The sequence below is a fragment of the Rhinopithecus roxellana genome, chromosome 5, assembly GCF_007565055.1.
Source record: "Rhinopithecus roxellana isolate Shanxi Qingling chromosome 5, ASM756505v1, whole genome shotgun sequence".
In the NCBI taxonomy this organism is placed as follows: Eukaryota; Metazoa; Chordata; class Mammalia; order Primates; family Cercopithecidae; genus Rhinopithecus; species Rhinopithecus roxellana.
The window spans coordinates 172,454,032-172,474,713 of record NC_044553.1 but is presented as its reverse complement, the minus strand read 5'-3'; the positions used below and the strand labels follow the sequence as shown (position 1 = coordinate 172,474,713).

At 42.2% G+C, this 20,682-nt stretch overlaps 2 protein-coding genes and 4 non-coding genes across 9 annotated transcripts in view; 1 reads left to right on the top strand and 5 right to left on the bottom strand.

Annotated features, from left to right (window-relative positions):
* Positions 1-1,168: 1,168 nt before the first annotated feature.
* RPL4 (ribosomal protein L4) lies at positions 1,169-6,398 on the bottom strand. The gene is made up of 10 exons (XM_030929739.1): positions 6,303-6,398; positions 5,178-5,349; positions 4,884-4,990; positions 4,440-4,578; positions 3,618-3,742; positions 3,210-3,339; positions 2,787-2,943; positions 2,136-2,219; positions 1,904-2,024; positions 1,169-1,503 (listed from the first exon to the last, which is right to left on the bottom strand). Exons 1-10 carry the CDS (start codon positions 6,303-6,305, stop codon positions 1,258-1,260), a joined length of 1,284 nt encoding a protein of 427 aa, XP_030785599.1. The 5' UTR covers positions 6,306-6,398; the 3' UTR covers positions 1,169-1,257.
* Positions 3,084-3,153, bottom strand: LOC115897854. The gene has a single exon (XR_004057631.1). It is a non-coding gene; the product is annotated as a small nucleolar RNA SNORD18 (small nucleolar RNA).
* On the bottom strand, positions 3,856-3,927 carry LOC115897853. Its single transcript, XR_004057630.1, has one exon. It is a non-coding gene; the product is annotated as a small nucleolar RNA SNORD18 (small nucleolar RNA).
* LOC115897949 lies at positions 4,640-4,738 on the bottom strand. Its single transcript, XR_004057722.1, has one exon. It is a non-coding gene; the product is annotated as a small nucleolar RNA SNORD16 (small nucleolar RNA).
* On the bottom strand, positions 5,063-5,134 carry LOC115897855. Its single transcript, XR_004057632.1, has one exon. It is a non-coding gene; the product is annotated as a small nucleolar RNA SNORD18 (small nucleolar RNA).
* A 207-nt stretch (positions 6,399-6,605) lies between the features above and the next one.
* ZWILCH (zwilch kinetochore protein) overlaps positions 6,606-20,682 on the top strand; it is a 45,493-nt gene continuing 31,416 nt past the window's right edge. The window contains exons 1-5 of one of the 4 annotated variants that reach the window (XM_030929737.1): positions 6,833-6,897; positions 7,094-7,181; positions 10,315-10,366; positions 15,731-15,826; positions 17,601-17,719. Coding sequence is in view for 1 of the 4 variants with exons in the window: in XM_010363607.2 (XP_010361909.1) it covers positions 6,845-6,897; positions 10,315-10,366; positions 15,731-15,826; positions 17,601-17,719 (320 nt within the window). In the remaining 3 variants the exon portion in view is untranslated. Of the gene's footprint in view, positions 7,182-10,314; positions 10,367-15,730; positions 15,827-17,600; positions 17,720-20,682 lie in introns of all 4 variants that reach the window. The other 3 variants (XM_010363607.2, XM_010363608.2, XM_030929738.1) reach the window with 3 other exon arrangements.

The window sequence follows — 20,682 nt, the reverse complement described above, 5'->3', positions numbered from 1 at the left end:
TGTGGTGTTCCAGCAAGTGGCTATCTTTAACCCCACAAAACCTGCAGATGTATTTGAAGGCAGGCACCAAATCAGTAGCACATGAACTCTACTGTGTTAAGAGGGTCTGCAGGGTAGGACTCAGTGGACTTTAAAGGGGTAAGGCTGCACAAAATAGAGAACTAAAGAGCATGAAAATAAAGCCGTGCTAACAAATGATGTGCTTAAGAACTGAGATTGGCCCTGGAAATGGGGAAGGTAACAGATCACCTTGGCTATGAACTTTGAGAATGTCTGACAGTTTGGGACTGTCACAGGGAAGCTGAGTTTAACAATCCAGATGCAAAACAAGACTGACACAGGACAAGAGGTTAATTCTAGGGTAGTATTTGCAGTTTAGCTTTATGGGTTAAAAAAACGAAAAAGCGCCTTGTATCTGGAAGCATTTCATGGGTATTTCTTTTGGACACTTGGTTAACATAATCACCAAGACACACATGAAGTCCTGAAAAATGCTTCTGGTACTTTTGGGGCAGTCTCCCTCTGACGCCCAGGCTGGAGGACAATGGTACAATCTTGGTTCATTGCAACCTCCACCTCCCAGGTTCAAGTGATTCTCCTGCCTCAGCCTCCCCAGTAGCTGGGGTTACAGACGTGTACCAGGACCAGCTATTTTTTTTTTATTTTCAGTAAAGATGGAATTTCATCATGTTGGCCAGGCTGGTCTTGAATTCATGGCCTCAAGTGCTTTGCCCACCTTAGGGTCCCAGTGTTGGGATTACAGGTGTGGCCTTCTGGCACTTTTTCAAACCATGGGTGAAAATACTCAACTCTATTGTCATAGCTGGTTAAAAAGAACACTTTTCAAAAGGCAATCAATTTTACTGCAGTACCAAAAAAATGGTGTTCTCCAGTTGTGCCCTCTTGTGGTTAAAGTGTTAAATATTTACAGAATTTAACCTATTTTCCACCTGGTGGGGAGCTAAACATGAACAGCCTCTGCGTTTCTCACCAAGTCCTGTTACACTTACTTTTAAGCCACATTATTTTAAAAATCAGAATTTTTTCATCATTCCCCTTCCATTGAACTCCATGGACTCAGTATAAAATGGAACAGTCAAATTATGGCCAACAAAATGTCACTTTAAAAAAATTATAACCAAGCTTTACAGAACACACCAACAAGCCATGTTTCTCACTGCCTGTAAGATCAGATATTTATTCAAGAGAAGCTGTCCAAAATGATGTGACCCTTATGGAATAATCAAATTTAAGAGTTTATGCAGCAGGCTTCTTTTCCTCTGTAGTAGGTTTCTTTTCTGCAGGCTTCTTTTCAGGGGCTGGTTTCTTGGTAGCTGCTGCCTTTTTTCCCACCAGAGGCTTCTTCTGCTTCTTAACACCAACAGCAGCCTTCTTTCCTTTCTTACCTACCACAGGCTTCTTGCCTGCAACCGCCGCCTTCTCATCTGATTTGGCTTCTAGTGCTGCTGCTGCAGCAGCTGCCTTATCCACCCGGAGCTTGTGCTGCAACAAATTAGGCAGAAAACAGTAAGAATCAAATTATTCTAAGAACTTAAATGTATCAGTAGGAAAAAAAAAAAAAAAAAACCAGCCAGGCGTGGTGGCTCACGCCTGTAATCCCAGCACTTTGGGAGGCTGAGGCGGGTGAATCACCTGAGGTCAGGAGTTTGAGACCAGCCCCACCAATATGGTGAAACCCCGTCTCTACTGAAAATAAAAAATTTAGCTGGATATGGTGGCATGCACCTGTAGTGCCAGCTACTCGGAAGGTGGAGACAGGAGAATTGCTTGAACCTGGGAGGTGGAGGTTGCAGTGAGCCAAGATTGCACCACTGCACTCCAGCCTGGGTGACAGAGCAAGATTCCGTCTAAAACCAACAACAACAACAACAAAACCACTCACATTCCTGGCCTGGCGAAGAATGGTATTCCGGCGCATGGTCTTTGCATATGGGTTTAGCTTCAACATGATTCTCAGGTTTTTCAGTGGGTTCTTCTTTAGGACTCTGCGATGAATCTTCTTGCTATAAAAAGGCAGACACTGGATCAACACTTAACTTTATACACATACAAATTTTTGAAACCACCAACAGTATAGGGTTAGGGCAAGAATTACACTCTAAGTGTCACTTTACCGTGGTGCTCGAAGGGCTCTTTGGATCTCTGGGCTTTTCAAGATTCTGCTAAGATCTGTATTAATCATCTTGTGCATGGGAAGACTGAAAGGGAAAGATTGACATGTACATGTAAAAGTAATCAACCAAAGAAGATGAAGCTCAACTGAAGCTTTATTTTTAACCACTATGCTCTCCAAAATATCTACTACACTATCGCTTCGTCCAGGGTGCAGTGGCTCAGCCCTATAATCCCAGCACTTGGTGAGGCCCAGGCGGGTGGATCACCTGAGGTCAGGAGTTCGAGACCAGCCTGGCCAACATGGTGAAACCCCAACTCTACAAAAATATAAAATTAGCCGGGTGTGGTGGTACACACCCGTAGTCCCAGGTACTCGGGAGGCTGAGACAGAAGAATCCAGGAGGTGGAGGCTATAGTAAGCCGAGATCACACCACTACACTCCAGCGTGGGAGAGAGCGAGCAAGACTCTTGTCTCAAAAACCAAACCAACAAAAACCAAAAACATGGACCAGGTGAGTTCCATTTTGGCATACTGTTGCTGCACATAAGGGCAAATGGGAATAAAATTATCTAGAAAACATGTAAGCCAATTCTGAATGTTAATATCCACAATATAAACATCTGTGCTTAGTATATGAAAGATACTTACTTGTAGTTACTCTTGAGGGAAGCGGCTTTACGCCAAGTGCCATACAATTCATCTAACTTCCGGAAAGCACTCTCAGTCCAAATGCAGAAACGTCCCACATGTCCACCAGGTGCAAGCTTCAAAATGTTCAGTTTGCTTACATTAAGCAGAGTAATTCCTTTTAAAGGGAAAGAAACATTAGGGAGCCTGTATTTCAACAAAAGAAACACAAATCATCTTTATGGCTTAAGAGCTACAAAAGGTACCTGAGAACTTATTATTAAGTTTCAACCATCAATGGTGCAACTCTTTCAGCCACAAATCAGAACTTCCACAAAATCATGTGTTTCAGAAACACGGACCATGAAGTGGAATCTCATCATAACAGAAGCTGAGTAGACTTGCAGACTATACCTAGTCAATATATGTAAGCAGTTTAATTACCAGGGATGTTTCTGAAAGCCTTGATGATGCCATTATCCTCATTATAGATGATGCACGGCCCCCTGCGCTGGATACGGCGACGGTTTCTCATTTTGCCTTTGCCAGCTCTCATTCGCTGAGAGGCATAGACCTACAAAGTGAGCAGTTTTAGTATTTTGATTAAGATACAATTTCTGCAATAGATCTTCAGTCTTAATTCCATTTTACAGATGATTAAACTGGGCACAATAACTTGCCAAGGTTACAAAGAGCCTTAAACGGCAGTTAGGATTTAAACCCAAGTAATCAGGCTCTGAGGTTCTTGTTCTCTCACACGTTAAGGCTTAGCCATACCACCCTTATCTTCTGAAATTCAAAGTGACAAACTGTGAACGAGTACCAAACTGTAAATGTGTTCATTAAACGGACCTTTTTGATATCATTCCAGGCTTTAAGTTTCTTAAGGAGCAAAACAGCTTCCTTGGTCTTCTTGTAGCCTTCAACTTTATCTTCCACTACCAAAGGAAGTTCAGGAACTTCCTCAATACGATGACCTAACAAAAACCAATTTGACACTTACTTGGTTATCCTGAACCTTTTGGGAAATAAAAAAAAAAAAATCAAACATTTTATACAACCAATAAAAGCAAAATGGCATTCAATTTGCCAAGTCAGAATTTCCACAAATATCATGTGTTTCAGAAACACGGACCAATTAAGTGGAATCTCATCATTTTGACAGTTAAATAAAAATGCGGTGGGGAACACAATAGGCAAGTTTAAGTAGACAGTTTTCTAAGGATATACTAAACCACTACTTGAATAGTTAGTTCCCCAATTAAACTAGTATTTGCTGATGATTGGTCAGATTTAAGTAGTCAGACCTAATATTTAGTAAAGGATTAAAATTTAATCAGACACTTCAGGATGAAAAGAATGTGCAATTTTAACAAAGATTCATGTGAAAGAAAAGTGGGGCATTTTGTATCACTCTGATACAAAATATTTTTGATTAAAATTTTTTAAAACTGGTATGTAACATTATTTCTGGAGTACATTTGATAACTGAATGCCCTCATTTGTCAACTGTAATGTCCATTAACTAAAACATTTTATGCTAAAAACATTCAAATTATTCTCTTCTAGCCATCTTGAAATGGGTTACTGTGAATAATCACCACCCTAATCATCAAACAGTAGGTGTCTTATTTCTTCTATCAAACTCTTTTATATAATACAACTGTTACAAACCTTTAGACATGACCAGTGCTGGTAGGGCTGAGGCAGCCAGGGCAGAACAGATGGCATATCGTTTTTGGGTTGTGTTCACTCTACGATGCCAACGGCGCCAGGTTTTGGTTGGTGCAAACATTCGGCCTCCACGACACATCTATTTTTCCAGTCAAGAATCACATTTCTCAAATTTTAGTAATTAAATTAAGGTTATTTCTTGCTCAGTAAAAATTTTCGTCAACCTTCTGTACCAGCTTACTGACAGCAGGCAACTGTCACTGAGAACAGAGTAAGACGCAAATTACGACATCATTGCAAGCAAAATAACCCCATAAAAATGAAGCCCTTTTCTTCAAGACAAAAAAGGTAGTATTTTTACACTGTATTATCATCAATAAACCAGACCCAGTCTGCTAAATTCCATCAGAGCTGATCAGTCTTGGGTAGTGAAACAAAGGATACGTTTCCAAAAGCACCCTGGCCAGAGCGGTGAGTCCCACCACCTCGAACTCTGGGAATTCGAGCCACAGCTCTGCCAGTACCCCAAGACTCAGCACTGGTCTGATGACCTAAAATTGAGAGATAAAAACTTTAGCTGCTTCATAATAAATACCAACCTATGATTACGCATGGTAGCAAACAGCATCAGAACATCCGAGAAAATCATGTGGTTCAGAAACACGGACCAATGAAGTGGAATTTCATCACTACTGTAAAGCAGTCCCTAAAATATCTGCAGAAGGTATAAATCCATACCTGCTAATTCACTGACAGCGTAGGGTTGTCTGTTGTTTTTGCGCAAGTTGGTGTGAACAAAGTTCACAATATCTGGTCGAATAGGAGCCTTGAATACAGCAGGCAAAGTGACATTTTTGCCAGATGACTCCCCCTTTTCGGAGTACACCGATATCAGTGGGCGAGCACATGCCTAAAGAAAAAGGAAAGGATTATTTTTATTGACAAGTAATGTTGGAAGCAAACTCTTCTCCTATGCCAACAATACCATTAAATACTCAATTGCAGAAGAGACTGGTATGGTGGGGCAAACAACGCTTAAACCAAAATTGCAGTAAATGACTAGAACCCTTACAAGCTCAAAATCTACTGCACATTTTTATTTTCAAAGAGAATTGTTTATTGTAAAACTTTCAAAGCAAACCTTATAAAGCACAATAGCTAAATCAAAACCATATTGCAAGGTTTGAAGATGCTGTTTAATGCCAATTAATCAGCAAATCCTGTCTACCCAGATTCTACTCATCCCAACTTCCATCCCTGTCCCAATCACCCTCACCCCTCTACTAAACACGTTTCCAAAGCTCACCAGTAGAAAGACTGGGTGATACTACTTTTTGTTTAAACCTCCAAAGGCTTCCATCTATGAGTAAAATCAAAATCCTGAGGCTGACCTACACAACACTACGTAGCATATACGGACGCTATTTGTGGAAAAGCAGTACACATGTAACACTGGTCTTATTACGAGTTGACTAAGAATTCAAACATTTTGATGACAGAACAATTTTTAAGTGAAGAGAACCAAAAAACTTTTAATAGAGGTGATTCCTAAGCTAGGCAGAGACGAGCATTCAGAAAAAAACTAAATAGGCAAGTATTCTAAGAAAAGGTCCCACTGCTCCTGAGAACGACCCATTGCTTTCCACTACTGCTTCCCGGCGCGTCCTGTGCTGGGAACCCCACGTTGCCTTTAAGATGGCTGCCGTATCGCCGCACACCCCAGTTCCACACCAGAAAAAGACGTCTTTGGTCCTCATCTCCTTCTCCTCACTCTATCTCCTACAGATTCGATGTTCTAAACCCCAAATCCTTCTTTACTGGCCCCGAGATACGGAAAGGCCAGCGAAAACGATTTCCACTCACCATGGCGGAGAGAGGACACAACCACACTCCTCTCACATCGGATGCTGCCACAGGAAAAGGAAGTGCTTACTCCTTCCGCTGTATATATAACCTTCCGCTTGACCGCCCCACCTTGCCCCGCCTTAGAACCAAGACGGATACACAAAATATCTCTCTACCACACTACAAAAATAAAAACGAGAGTGTTATTTTTTTATTTGTGGGAAATTACGGTATCTATTTTCTTCCAAAGCTAATAATAATTCTTAGAAAATAGGGACTCCTTTTCGCGGAATAATCCATAGGGGCGTGGCCAAGTCTCTCGAGTCAGGATATCTTCTCCCCAACCACCACGGTTATTTTAATTATTGCAGACGGAAATTGAAGACTATTGACACAGCTCTGGGTGGCTATTTGAAACAAAAGTTTAAATTTGCGGACAAATGGGACTTATGGTGGGGGGTCAAAGTAGTCCCGGCGGGGCGGGGCCATGACCCCTGATATCGCCCGCCGGCGCGCAGTTCAGTTTTGCGGTTCCGGTCCCGCTCTCACATTGGGGCGGGATGTGGGAGCGACTGAATTGCGCGGCTGAGGAGTTTTATTCTCGTCTCCTTCAGTGAGTCTAGTCGCTTCTTTTGGCTGGGGTCCTGGGACGGCACTTCTTTCCCTGGGTATCTGGATCCCCGCCCTAAGCCTCTTGCCAGTCTTTGGGGATCAGCGCCTTGCCAGCTTTCCTGGGGTCCAAGAGTTGGGGAGAGGCCGGCTCTCAGCTCCAGTGTGGAGTTGACCGTGTGGGAACTTGCTTGTCTCAGGAGAAAAAGTGTACGTCATCAGACGAGGTGGAAGGTGGCAAGTGTTCCAAGAGGCGATTTATTCTTTCTGCTGATGGACACACTTGCCGTAAGTAGAGGCACCACACGGGATACGGAAAACTAGGTGTTGGCGTCCTTTCCCTATTTAAAGCCTTGTTGACTTCTAAGAGTGAAATGTCGTGGTTAGTCTGTTAATCTTTATAATTCGAGGTAGTTGCCACCTGAGCTGCAATTGTGATCATACCTGATTGGTGTGTTGCGTTTTGAAACCACCTTTATTTTCACTGTGCTCCAAGACTTCATTTTCTTATGGTGAAGTACTCCTACCAAGGGGATTCCATCAAGTTCTGCATCCTATGTAAAAATCTAACCCATAGTTCTCAAATTTAGCATGCATCAGAATCACCGGGGGATTGTCAAAACACACATTGCTGGGCCCCCCCTCCAGGGTTTCTGATTTAATAGGTCTGAGATGGGGCGAAATAATTTGTCCTCCTGACAAATGCTAGGTGTAACGGATATGGCTGGCTGGGCATCACACTTTGAGAACCACTGTGTAATCTAGCCCATGATTTCCTAAATGTTATAATTTCTCATTGTTTATCTTCATTGCTTTTTTCCTGCTTACAAAAGTAGTCTTGCTTGTAAACGTTTTGAATAGAAAGAGCACTAGCTTTTAAAAAAAAACTGGCATGTCTTGGATATCTTTCATTGTGACACCTTATAGATCTATCTCATTGTTTTTAACTGCTATAGAGTATTTCATTCTATGGCTGTTTCATCTTTATTTAAGATAAGGCCGGGTGCGATGGTTCACGCCTGTAATCCCAGCACTTTGGGAGGCCGAGGCGGGCGGATCACTTGTCAGGAGTTCTAGACCAGCCTGGCCAACATGGCGCGACCCCATCTCTACTAAAAATATGAAAATTAGCCAGGCATGGTGGCGGGCACCTGTAATCCCAGCTACTTGGGAGAATTGCTTGAACTCGGGAGGCAGAGGTTGCAGTGAGCCAAGATCGTGCCACTGCACTCCAGCCTGGGCAACAGAGCAAGACTGTCTCAAAAAAAAAAAAAAAAAACCATAAAAATTTCCTATTAACTAGGCATGGTGGTGCATACTTGTAATCCTAGCTACTCTGGAGGCTGAAGCAGGAGGATTGCTTGAGCCCAGGAGTTGGAGACCAGCCTGGGCAGCATAGTGAGAACCCATCTCAAAAAATAAATAAATAAGTTCTCTATTGATACAACTTTACCTAGACGCCCCCCCCCCCTTTTTTTTTTGAGACGGAATCTCGCTGTGTTGCCAGGCTGGAGTGCAGTGGCGCGATTTTGGCTCACTGCAACCTCTACCTCCTGGGCTCAAGTGATTCTCCTGCCTCAGCCTCCCGAGTAGCTGGGACTACAGGCGCGTGCCACCATGCCTAGCTGATTTTTGTATTTTAGTAGAGATGAGGTTTCACCATGTTGGCCAGGATGGTCTCGGTCTCTTTACCTCGTGATCCGCCCACCTCAGCCTCCCAAAGTGCTGGGATTACAGGCATGAGCCATCGTGCCCCCCCTATTTAAACCCTTTATACTTCACATAGAAAGTATAACACTGTTCCCCCCACCCCGCGACTGGGAATTTTCACCTGGGACCTCAGATCAATACCTGCAAAGCTGAATTAATCCTTTCCTCCAAGCGGACATTCTACTTCTGAATTCTGTCTCTGAAGAGTTCTAATTCCAAAACCCCCACCCTGCCTTATCTAGTTGATCCTCTTATTCTCCCTCCATCCATGCTGTTTTCATTCAGGCCATTCTCAGTTCTCTGAAGTGCTGCAACTTTTTCACAGCTATTTTCCTGGACTCCAAGTTATTACCCTCCACGTTACTGTCAGATCTTTCCCATTTAAAGTCATTTAGTGAGTTCCTCTTGGCTTTCAGGATAAATTTTATGCCCTATAGCTAAATTTCTACCATAGCTTCCTATGCTTGCCTCTCTGAGCACTTATCACCATGGAACTGTGGTTTACTTGTTGGAATCCAGTTAGGACTATGAACCAGGGACTGTGCTTTTGTTTGATATTCTCAGCATCTAGCAGGAGTGACTGGCCTCTATTACACATGCTTGAGACATTATTGCAAGACTGATTAAATACCCGGTGAAACCCCATCTCTACAAAAACAAAATTAGCCAGGCGTGGTGGCAGGCTCCTGTAGTCCCAGCTACTAGGGAGGCTGAGGCAGGAGAATGGCGTGAACCCGGGAGGCGGAGCTTGCAGTGAACCCAGATCGCACCACTGCGCTCCAACTCCAGCCTGAGCGACAGAGCGAGACTCCATCTCAAAAAAAAAAAAAAAAGATTGATTAAATAACATCCCTGAGTTATAAGACATAAACATCTGTAAGGATAAATCACAATCTTTCACAATATGGCAAAAGTGAATTAGTCATAGGCCTAGCTCTTCTGTTTCTGTTTCAGGAAGTCATATAGTATTAGATCAAATATAGATATAAATGGTTTCTTGAAACAGTTCTGTTGGGTTCCGTCAATGACTAAAGATTCCTTTTCAGTGTAGATCAGGCTGGTGTGCATTTTGGTACGTTAACGGATTACAGTTTAAGTGCTTTAGATTCACTATTTTAAAACTTTCTTGAATTAAAGGATAATAATTAAATGATATCCTAGAGTTTCATGCTTACATTTTGAAAAGGAAATGTTCAACATAATCAAATCTACTAACTTTGAGTAACAAGTTATAAGAATGGAGGACAGATGCTTCCATTTTAGCCCTAGAAATCTAAGGCCCAGGACCCTTAAGTAACTTCTCTGTGGTGACCTACTGATTCTGTAACAGATCAGAATCCAATCAGTTTTACTTCGAAAGGTCATGTGCCAAGTTACATTTTAATTTTAACTGGTGATGTGTTTGAAAAGACAGAGTAGAGGTAGGCAACCCAATTTCCTGCTGCCTCTGAGAATTAGTTGTACCCAATTGAGGGCAACAGTCTATTCATCTCTGTCACAGGTTTCTTTTTTGTTTCTCTTTTCTTCTTAACCTAATGCTTCTTTTCTGCTTTTTTTCTCTCTCCTCAACTACATCTTAGGGCTGCTGTAAGTATGTGCTTTTTGCCTTTCCCATAGGTGTCCTGCAGAGATAAAGTGATGACTGACTGCTGAGTGTGATAACAGGAGAGATAATGTAGTTCTATTTTTCACATGTGGTTCTGCATTTCAGGGCATTTAATGAAGAAAAGAAAGGAGTCCATAAAGACCCATTTCTCTATGAGGTATGAACAATTTGGTTTTTAAACACACCTATAATCCTAAAATTACCTGTTTTTATTTTTATTTTTATTTTGAGACGGAGCCTCGCTCTGTCAGCCAGGCTGGAGTGCAGTGGCATGATCTTGGCTCACTGCATCCTCTACCTCCCAGGTTCAAGAAACTCTCCTGTCTCAGCCTCCTGAGTAGCTGGGACCACAGACACAGGCCACCACAACTGGCTCATTATTGTATTTTTAGTAGAGACAGGGTTTCACCACATTGGTCAGGCCAGGCTGGTCTCCAACTCTGAACCTCAGGTGATCTACCCGCCTTGGCCTCCCAAAGTGCTGGGCTTACAGGCATGAGCCACCACGCCTGGCCAGTTGTCTGTTTTTAAAAGTCAGGTTTATTGAAGTTAATTTACATACAGTAAATTTTATCCTTTTAGGGTACTGTTCTATGACTTTTTTTTTTTTTTTTTTTTGAGACAAAGTCTTGCTGTGTCTCGACCAGGCTGGAGTGCAGTGGTGCGATCTCAGTTCACTGCACCCTCTGCTCCCGGGTTCAAGCAATTCTCCTGTCTCAGCCTCCTGAGTAGCTGGGTCTACAGGCGTGCGCCACCACACCTGGCTAATTTTGTATTTTTAGTAGAGACGGTTTTACCATGTTGGCCAGGCTGGTCTCCAACTCCTGACCTCAAACAATCCACCTGCCTTGGCCTCCCGAAGTGCTGGGATTACAGGCATGAGCCACCACCCCCAGCCTGTTCTATGACTTCTGATAAATTATTTGGTCATCACCCTGTAATCAAGATGTAGAATATTTCTATCATCTCCAAAAATGTTCTTTTGTCCCTTTACAGTCAGCCCTTTCCCGTCCCTTAGTTCCTGGCAAAAATTGATCTAGTTTTTGTCTCTGTAGTTTTACTTTTTCCAGAATGTCCTATAAATAAAATCATACAGCCTTTGATTCTGGCTTCTTTCAATTAGTATAATGCATTTAAGAGTCACCTGTGTTGTTGTGTGTATCAGCAGTTCATTCTATTTCTGAGTAGTGTTCCATTGTATGGATGTACCATAGTTTGGTTATCCATTCACCAGTTGAAAGACATTGGGTTGTTTCCAGTTTTTGATGATTACAAAAGCTACTATAAACATTCATGTATTTATTTAGCATCTAATATGTGCTAAGTGTTTCATAAGTAAACTCTCCATAGTTGGGGAGATAAAACCTATGTCCATGAAATAATTAGCAAACTAAAATGAAGTATACATTAACAGACAAGCTGGGGGGAAATACTCATGAATGAGAAGCTGTACTATCTATATTTATCTATTGTGTGTGTAGCTATATATACATATATATATACACACACATATATGTATATATAATGATATATAGCTCTTAAAAATCAATGAGAAAGATGGCCAGGCATGATGGCTTATGCCTGTAATTGCAGCACTTTGGGAGGCTGAAGTGGGTGGATCACCCGAGGTCAGGAGTTTGATAACAGCCTGGCTATCATGGTGAAACCCCAGCTCTACTAAAAAACACAAAAGTTAGCTGGGCATGGTGGCATGTGCCTGTAGTCCCAGCTACTCGGGAGGCTGAGGCAGGAGAATCACTTGAACCTGGGAGACAGACATTGCAGTGAGCCAAGATTAAGCCATTGTACTCCAGCCTGGGTGACAGAGTGAGACTCTGTCTCAAAAAATAATAAATAAAATAAAATAAAATAAAATAGCAAGACTATCTCAAAAAAATAAAAATCAATGAGAAAGACAAAAAACTATAAAAGAGGAATAGGCAAAGGACATGAGTAAGTAATCAAGAAAGAAACATACAAATAGAGTTACCCTTCACTGTCTGAATTCTCACTAACCAAACTCAAGAATCAGATATATCTGCGTAAACTCATTTATCCCTTCCTGCCTGAATTTTTGTTGCTTGATACCTGTATTAGTTTCCTAGAGCTGCTATAGCAAAATACTGCAAATTAGGCAGCTTCAAACACAAAAATTTATTCTCTCCCAGTTCTGGAGACTAAAATTCTGAAATTAAGGTGTCAGCAGGGGCATGCTCTGTCTGAATTCTCTAAGAAAGAATCTTTCCTTGCCTCTTTCTACCTTCTGATGATTTCCAGCAAACTTGGGTATTGCTTGGTTTGTAAACACATTACTCCAATCTCTGCTTCTGTAGACACGTGGCACTCCTCCTGTGTGTCTATGCCTCTAACTCTCTTTCCTTTTAAGTATACCAGTCATTGGATTTAGGGCTTGCCCTAATCCAAATTAATCCTCATCTTGATTACATTTGCCAAGATTTTGTTTCCAAGCAAAGTCACATGTATAGGAACTGGAGGTTAGATCCTTAAGATACCATTTTGGGGGACACAATTCAACCCACAATAGTACCTGAAACTCGGTAGAGTAGAACCTAGTAGATTAGAATAACACAGTATCTTTGGTTCTCTATGCTTGGTTTCTTCATGCTTTAGTAACCAGACTAAGAAGCCAAATGGATTCAAATAATGAGAGATATTTATGATTAATAAGCATATTAGAAACTGCTGTTTACCTTGGCCAAGTGTGATGGCTGACACCTGTAATCCTAGCACATTGGGAGGCTGAGGTGGGAAGATTGCTTGAGCTGAGGAGTTTGAGACCAGCCTGGGCAATGTGGTGAGACCTTGTCTCTACAAAATGCAAAAAAATTAGCTGGGTGTGGTGTCACGCACCTATAGTCCCAGCTACTACTACTGGGAGGCTGAGGTGGGAGGATCACTTGAGCCTGGGAGGTTAAGGCTGCAATCAGCCAAGATCGTGCTGCTGCACTCCAGTCAGGTGACACAGCGAGACCCTGTCTTTAAAAAAAAAAAAAAAGATAAAAAGAAACTGTTCACCATCATTATTGATCAAACAAATGACAAAACAGCAGTAAGATCTTATGTTTTGCTGTGAGATGGTAAAAATAAACAATGAAAATGCTTTTTTTCTTTCTTTTTTTTTTTTTTGAGATGGAGTCACTCTGTCGTTCAGGCTGGGGTGCAGTGGCGTGATCCCAGCTCACTGCACCTCTGCCTCCCAGGTTCAAGTGATTCTCCTGCCTCAGCCTCCCAAGTAGCTGGGATTATAGGCGCCCGCCACCACGCCCTGCTAATTTTGTATTTTTAGTGGAGACAGAGTTTCACCATCTTAGCCAGGCTGGTCTCAAACTCCCCACCTCAGGTGATCCATCTGCCTTGGCCTCCCAAAGTACTGGGATTACAGTCGTGAGCCACTGTGCCCAGCCATAAAAATGCTTAATGTGCTGATATAAGTGTTGGAAGTATAAATGTGTAGGTGCAACATTTTGAAAGGCAGTCTGATAGTATCAGTGTGATTTTAGGTATTCATCTTAAGAAAATAATTCAAAAGTGTTCACTTGAATTGATGTCATCAATTGTTTATAATAGCAAAAAACTGGAAACTAGTAAAGTGTCATACAATATGGAATTAGTTATGTGACAAAAGAGCTGTGGTACTAGACTGCCAAAGAACATTGAATGACGTAGACATTCATGATATAAAACTATTAGAATCCTGTTTTTATTAGGCAAAATCCTATCTAGATATCTAAATAGATACATTTCTATTTTTATTATGATGTTTTAAAGAGATGGGATCTTACTCCGTTGCCCAGGCTGAAGTTCAGTAGTGTGATCAAAGTTCACTGCAACCTCAAACTCCTGGGCTCAAGTGATCCTCACCCTTCAGCCTCCCAAGTAACTGGGACTACCAGTGTACCACCATACCTAGCTAATTTTTTTTTCTTTCTTTTCTTTTTTTTAGAGACACAGTCTTGCTGTGTTGTAACTTGTCTCAAATTCCTGGCCTCAAACCATCCTCCCATCTCAGCCTCCCGATTAGCTGGGATTATAGGTGCCACTGTGTCCAGCATACATTTGTATTTAAACAGAGTCATATGCTTGGAAAAGGAATGTGTACCAACCAGGCTAGTAACGGTAATGATTATCTTGGGCAGAATCTCACTCCATTGCCCAGGCTGGAGTGCAGTGGCATGATATCAACTCACTGCAACCTCCACCTTCTGGATTCAAGCAATTCTCCTGCCTCAGCCTCCCAAGTAGCTGGGATTATAGGCACCCACCACTATGCCCAGCTAATTTTTGCATTTTTGTTTATTTATTTTTTCTGATTTTTTAAGATGGAGTCTCGCTCTGTTGCCTAGGCTGGAGTGCAATGGCACATTTTGGCCCACTGCAAGCTCCACCTTCCAGGTTCAAGCGATTTCTGCCCCAGACTCCTGAGTAGCTGGGATTACAGGCCCCCACCACCATGCCTGCCTAATATTTTGTAGTCTTAGAGATGGGGTTTCACCAGTTTGGGCAGGCTGGTCTTGAACTCCTGACCTCAAGCAATCCACCCGCCTCAGCCTCCCAGTGTTCTGGAATTACAGGCGTGAACCACTGTGCCTGGCCTAATTTTTGTATTTTTAGTAGAGACAGGGTTTCCCCATGTTGGCCAGGCTGGTCTCAAGCTCATGACCTCAAGTGATCTGCCCGCCTTGGCCTCCCAAAGTGCTGGGATTACATGTGTGAGCTGCTGCACCCAGCCTGTTTTCAAACTTTCGAATAAACTTCCAGTTGGAATGAGAATGTATAAAGTTTTGGCGAGGACAGTGGCTCATGCCTGTAATCCCAGCACTTTGGGAGAGACTGAGGTGGGAGGATTGCTTGAGGCAAGAATTTTGAGACCAGCCTGGACAATATAGCGAGACCCCATCTGTATGAAAAATAAAATAATTAACCAGGTGTGGTGGCACACACCTGAAGTTCCAGCTACTAGGGAGGCTGAAGTGGGAGGATTGCTTGAACCCAGGAGTTTGAGGCTGTAATGCACTATGCCTGTGCCTGTGAATAGCCATTGCAATCCAGCTTCGGCAACATAGTGAGACTCCGTCTCTTTTTTTCTTTTCATTTTTTTTTTTGAAACAGAGTCTCACTCTGTCCCCCAGGCTGGAGTGCAGTGGCACAATCTTGGCTCACTATAAGCTCTGCCTCCTGGATTCACACCGTTCTCCTGCCTCAGCCTCCCAAGCAACTGGGACTACAGGCGCCCACCACCACGCCTGGCTAATGTTTTGTATTTTTAGTAGAGACGGAGTTTCACTGTGTTAACCAGGATGTTCTCAATCTCCTGACCTCGTGATCCACCCACTTTGGCCTCCCAAAGTGCTGGGATTACAGATGTGAGCCACCACGCCTGGCCGAGACTCTGTCTCTTAAGGACATTTTCCATTGACTTGCATAGAACTGGTCTTTATGTGTTTAAATAGTAGAAATATACAAGTGTATATATAACATTGTTTGATACTTGTTTTAACAGGCTGATGTCCAAGTGCAGTTGATCAACAAAGGCCAACCAAATCCTTTGAAAAATATTCTAAATGAAAATGACCTAGTATTCATAGTGGAAAAAGTGGTAAGTAGTGGTTTGACTTTGTGATTGTTTAATTCTCCATAACCAAATATGGTTTCTTGGGAATAATCTAACATGTACACATTTTAAAATCAGCATCACTGAAAATGAGTTCTCATTCTTTTAGAAGTAAGTATAGTACTGTCCAGTACAAATAAATATGAACCATATATGCAATTTAACGTTTTCTAGTAGCCTCGTTAAGAAAGAAACAAGTAAAATTATCAATAAATCGATAAAATTTACTTCTTTCTTTTTTTTTTTTTTTTGAGACAGAGTCTCGCTCTTGTCACCCAGCCTGAGGTGCAATGGCGCAATCTCAGCTCACTGCAACCTCTGCCTCCCGGGTTCAAGCGATTCTCCTGCCTCAGCCTCCCGAGTAGCTGGGATTACAGGCACCTGCCACCACGGCCGGCTAATTTTGTATTTTTAGTAGAGATGGGGTTTTTCCATGTTGGTCAAGCTGGTATCAAACTCCTGACTGCAGGTGACCCACCCGCCTCGGCCTCCCAAAGTGCTGTGATTACAGGCATGAGCCACAGCACCTGGCCTTTTTTTTTTTTTTTTAAGATAGAGTCTCGCTCTGTCACCCAGGCTGGAGTGCAGTGGTGTGATCTTAGCTCACTGCAACCTTCACCTTCCAAGTTCAAGCAATTCCCCTGCCTCAGCCTCCCGAGTAGCTGGGATTACAGGCACCTGCCACCATGCCTGGCTATTTTTTTTTTTTTTTTTGTATTTTTAGTAGAGAAAGAGTTTCACCATATTAGCCAGGATGATGTCGATCTCCTGACATTGTAATCTGCCCACCTTGGCCTCCCAAAGTGCTGGGATTACAGGGGTGAGCCACCTCGCACTGCCACCCTGCCAACTTATTTCTTTTTTTGTTCAGTTCCATGAATTTTAACACATACGTAGATTCTTGCAGTCACCACCACAATCAGGATATGTAACAGTTTCATCTCGCTGAAAAACTCCCTTGTTGTTATTATTGGCAAGCCTGAGCTATTTTGTAAACACATGGATAATTGTACCCACTAACACCAATCAGAGGTTATTGCCCTAAGAGGAATAGATAAAAAGACTGTGGTCCTAAGGTTATAGCCCAGAAAGAAGGTCTTCCCGTTTTGAGAGTAAAAAATCCAAGAACATCTGGGTTTCCTTTGTATTTTACCTTTACCTAATCATTTTGTGCATGTTGGAGCACTTCCTTTTCTACTTTTAAGATAGCCTCGCTCTGTCGCCCAGGCTGGAGTGCAGTGGTACTGTCATGGTTCACTGCAGCCTCCACCTCCCAAGCTTAAGCAATCCTTCCTCCTCAGCCTCCTGATTAACTGGGACCACAGGTGCATGTCACCACCCTGGCTGAATTTTTTTTTTTTGGTAGACACAGGTCTCCCTGTGTTGTCCAGGTTTGTCTCGACCTCTTGGGCTTAAGTGATCCTCCTCCTCAGCCTCCCAGAATGCTGGGATTACAGGCATGCGACACCATGTCCTGCTGAGCACTTCCTTTTCTAAAAGCATTGGTTGCTTCCTTTGCCATTAGCAACTAAGGTCAGTATCTTTTTATAGGACAGTGGAAATGCTCCTGATGGCAAGATTTTTTGGTACCATGCTAGTCTGTGGCTATTCTTGCCAAAACCCAATCATTTATGCTTAAGGGTATAGAAATAAGTACCCTTGTCATATGTTCTGCTTGTCATTATTCTGTAGCATAGTAAAGAGTCGACTGTTATCTTAAGTGCTCTTTTGTCTGGTTAAATAATTAACATTTTTAAAGCCTTTAGAAAAGGAAGAAACAAGTCATATTGAAGAACTTCAATCTGAAGAAACTGCCATATCTGATTTCTCTACTGGCGAAAATGTTGGACCACTTGCTTTACCAGTTGGGAAGGCAAGGTAGGTTTTCTCTTATGCTGAGTAGGAGTGGCAACTAGGATTTAAATAGAAACATTCTTATAAACATTGGGAAAAATAGGCCTCTAGCCCTTATATCTTCCTTCATCTCCCCGACCCCCTGATAAGTATACCCAACCAAGGATAGTTCTACTTGAGTATCTGATAGGTATCCCAAATGTGACCAAGAATACTGCAGCTATCTTCCCTTTCTCTACACCTCTATACCAATTTATTGTTGTTGTTTCTCAATTGTTTTCCTTATGTGTAATCTGGTTCTCCTCCAGTCTTTCTTCCTCAAGTGAAAGCCTGACCAAGCTTCCTTCCTACTTAAAATCCTTTAGTGGTTCTTCATCGACTTCATGATAAAACCCAAATTCCTTAAGAATGACATATAGGAACCTTCATTGCCTAGCCCCACTGGGCCTCCACCAGGGGTGGTACCATACCCAGAGGGAATTGGAAATATAGGGGAGTATTTGGTTTGTCACAGTGACTGAGGGGAGCTACTGGCATTTAGTGAACCTGGGCCGTGGATGGTAAACATCCTGCAGTGCATGGGACTCTCCCGCACAATGAGCAGTTATCTCACCCAAGGTGCCAGTAATGCTCCTGTTAGAAACCTGAGAGCCTCTGGCTACCTCTCCAGCTTCACTTCCTGCCTCCCCACTGTGTAGCTATGCATAGTTCGCTCTGTCAAGCCCGGTCCAGCCTGCTTCTGCCTCCAAAACCAGAAAGTCCTTGTCTTCCAGATGTTCTGGCGGATATAGTCATGCAAATACTAACAGAATGGTATGAGAATGATAACTACTGTAATAACATTCACAAAATGATTCCTTCATGCTGGTTTTTATTTTCCTCTATGGAAGTTTCTTTTCTTTTCTTTTTTTTTGATTCGGAGTTTTGCTCTTGTTGCCTAAGCTGGAGTGCAATGGTGTGATCTTAGCTCACTGCATCCTCTGCCTCCTGGGTTCAAGTGATTCTCCTGCCTCAGGCTCCCGAGTAGCTGGGATTACAGGCATACACCACCATGTCTGGCTAACTTTTTGTATTTTTAGTAGAAACAGGATTTCACCACGTTAGCCAGGCTGGTCTTGAACTCTGACCTCAGGTGGATCCACCTGCCTAGGCCTCCCAAATTGCTGGTTACAGGCGTTAGCCACCATGCCCAGCCTAGAAGTTTTAAAAGTTTAATCAGCCTTTTCCTTCATAGGTCCTTGATTTCAGTCATATTTGGCCTGTTTTCTCCCTACAACTTTAATGTTATTTATTTGTATTATTTTCTCCAGCCAGTGTTTATGTGGGTTGATTAATGTGCTTATTTCTTTGCTCTCCATTTCTTCTTGCATTTTCCTTCTGGGATTATTTCACCTCTTTTTGGAAATAAAATCCCCTGGAAATTTTTTTCCTGGACGTCTGTTGATAATAATTTAGTTTCCATGTCTTTGAAAAATAAAAATGTAAGCCACATTTTTTGGTGACTTTCAATTTTGATATACTTTCAAATTACAGGAAAGTTATATGAATAGTACATGAACTTCTGTATATCCTTAATCCAGATTCACCAGTTGCTTAGATTTTGCAGCATTTGCTTCTTTTTCTTCTTCTTCCCCTTTTCCTTTTTCTCTCTCTTGTATGTCTTTCTAGATAGATATATGCAAAGCAGTATATTGCTATATATGTATTCATATATAGGTATATATGTATATTGTTACAACTATATATCATTATAACAATATGTTTATAACTATATATTCTTATAACTATAGTCTGTGTGTATGTGTGTGTATATATATATATCTATGGTAATATACACACATACACCATTTTAAAAATGAAGTATTGACAATGTATTGAAGATATGGTACTCTTTTACCCCTAAATACTCCTCTTTGTATTTTCTGTGAACAAATATATTATTTTACATAACCATGGAACAATGATCAGAATCTGGAAATCTAATATTATTACAATACCGTTATCTAATCAGAGCCCATATTCAAATTTTGTTAACTGTCTCACTAACTAATGACTGAGCATCATTTTGTGTTTATTGGCTCCTACTTCTTTCTTTTCTGTTTTTTTGTGTTTTTTTGTGTTTTTTTTTGTTTTTTTGAGTTTGCTCTGTCGCCCGGGCTGGAGTGCAGTGGCCAGATCTCAGCTCACTGCAAGCTCCGCCTCCCGGGTTCACGCCATTCTCCTGCCTCAGCCTCCCGAGTAGCTGGGACTACAGGCGCCCGCCACCTCGCCCGGCGAATTTTTTGTATTTTTTAGTAGAGACGGGGTTTCACCGTGTTAGCCAGGATGGTCTTGATCTCCTGACCTCGTGATCCGCCCGTCTCGGCCTCCCAAAGTGCCTTTTCTGTTTTTTTTGAGGCAGAGTCTCACTCCGTTGCCCAGGCCAGAGTGCAATGGCGCGATCTCGGCTCCCTGCAACCTTTGCCTCCTGGGTTCAAGTGATTCTCCTGCTTCAGTCTCCTGAGTAGCTGGAATTCATGTGCCTGCCACCATGCCCGGCTAATTTTTGTATTTTTAGTAGAGATGGGGTTTTACCATGTTGGTCAGGCTGGTCTCGACTCCTGACCTCGTGATCCGCCCGCCTTGGCCTCCCAAAGTGCGGGGATTACAAGCATGAGCCACTGCGCCCATCCTGGCTCCTACTTATTTCTTTAGATTATCTCACATCCTACCTCTTCTACTGAACTTCCACTCCTGCTGAACCCCCAATCCTCACCATATTGAAGCTCCCTGCTCATAGTAGCTCCAATCCTGTCATACTGTGTCACTTCATGGTGCATGCATTTTGATTTGCCTGGTGAAGCTATTAATGGATAAAGTATACACATATATACATCTTGCTATTTAATATTTAAGTTTTAGGTTGTTGTTTCGTGAGACCTCTCATATCCTTTTTTTTTTTTTTTTGAGATGGTGTCTTACCCTGTCACCCAAGCTAGAGTGCAGTG

Excerpts from the sequence above, each read along its gene's own strand:
- RPL4 (XM_030929739.1), bottom strand. Across the intron at positions 3,743-4,439 it reads AGCACTGGTCATGTCTAAAG|GTCATCGTATTGAGGAAGTT; the intron begins GTTTGTAACAGT and ends GGTTTTTGTTAG. Across the intron at positions 2,944-3,209 it reads GGCTTTCAGAAACATCCCTG|GAATTACTCTGCTTAATGTA; the intron begins GTAATTAAACTG and ends TCCCTTTAAAAG.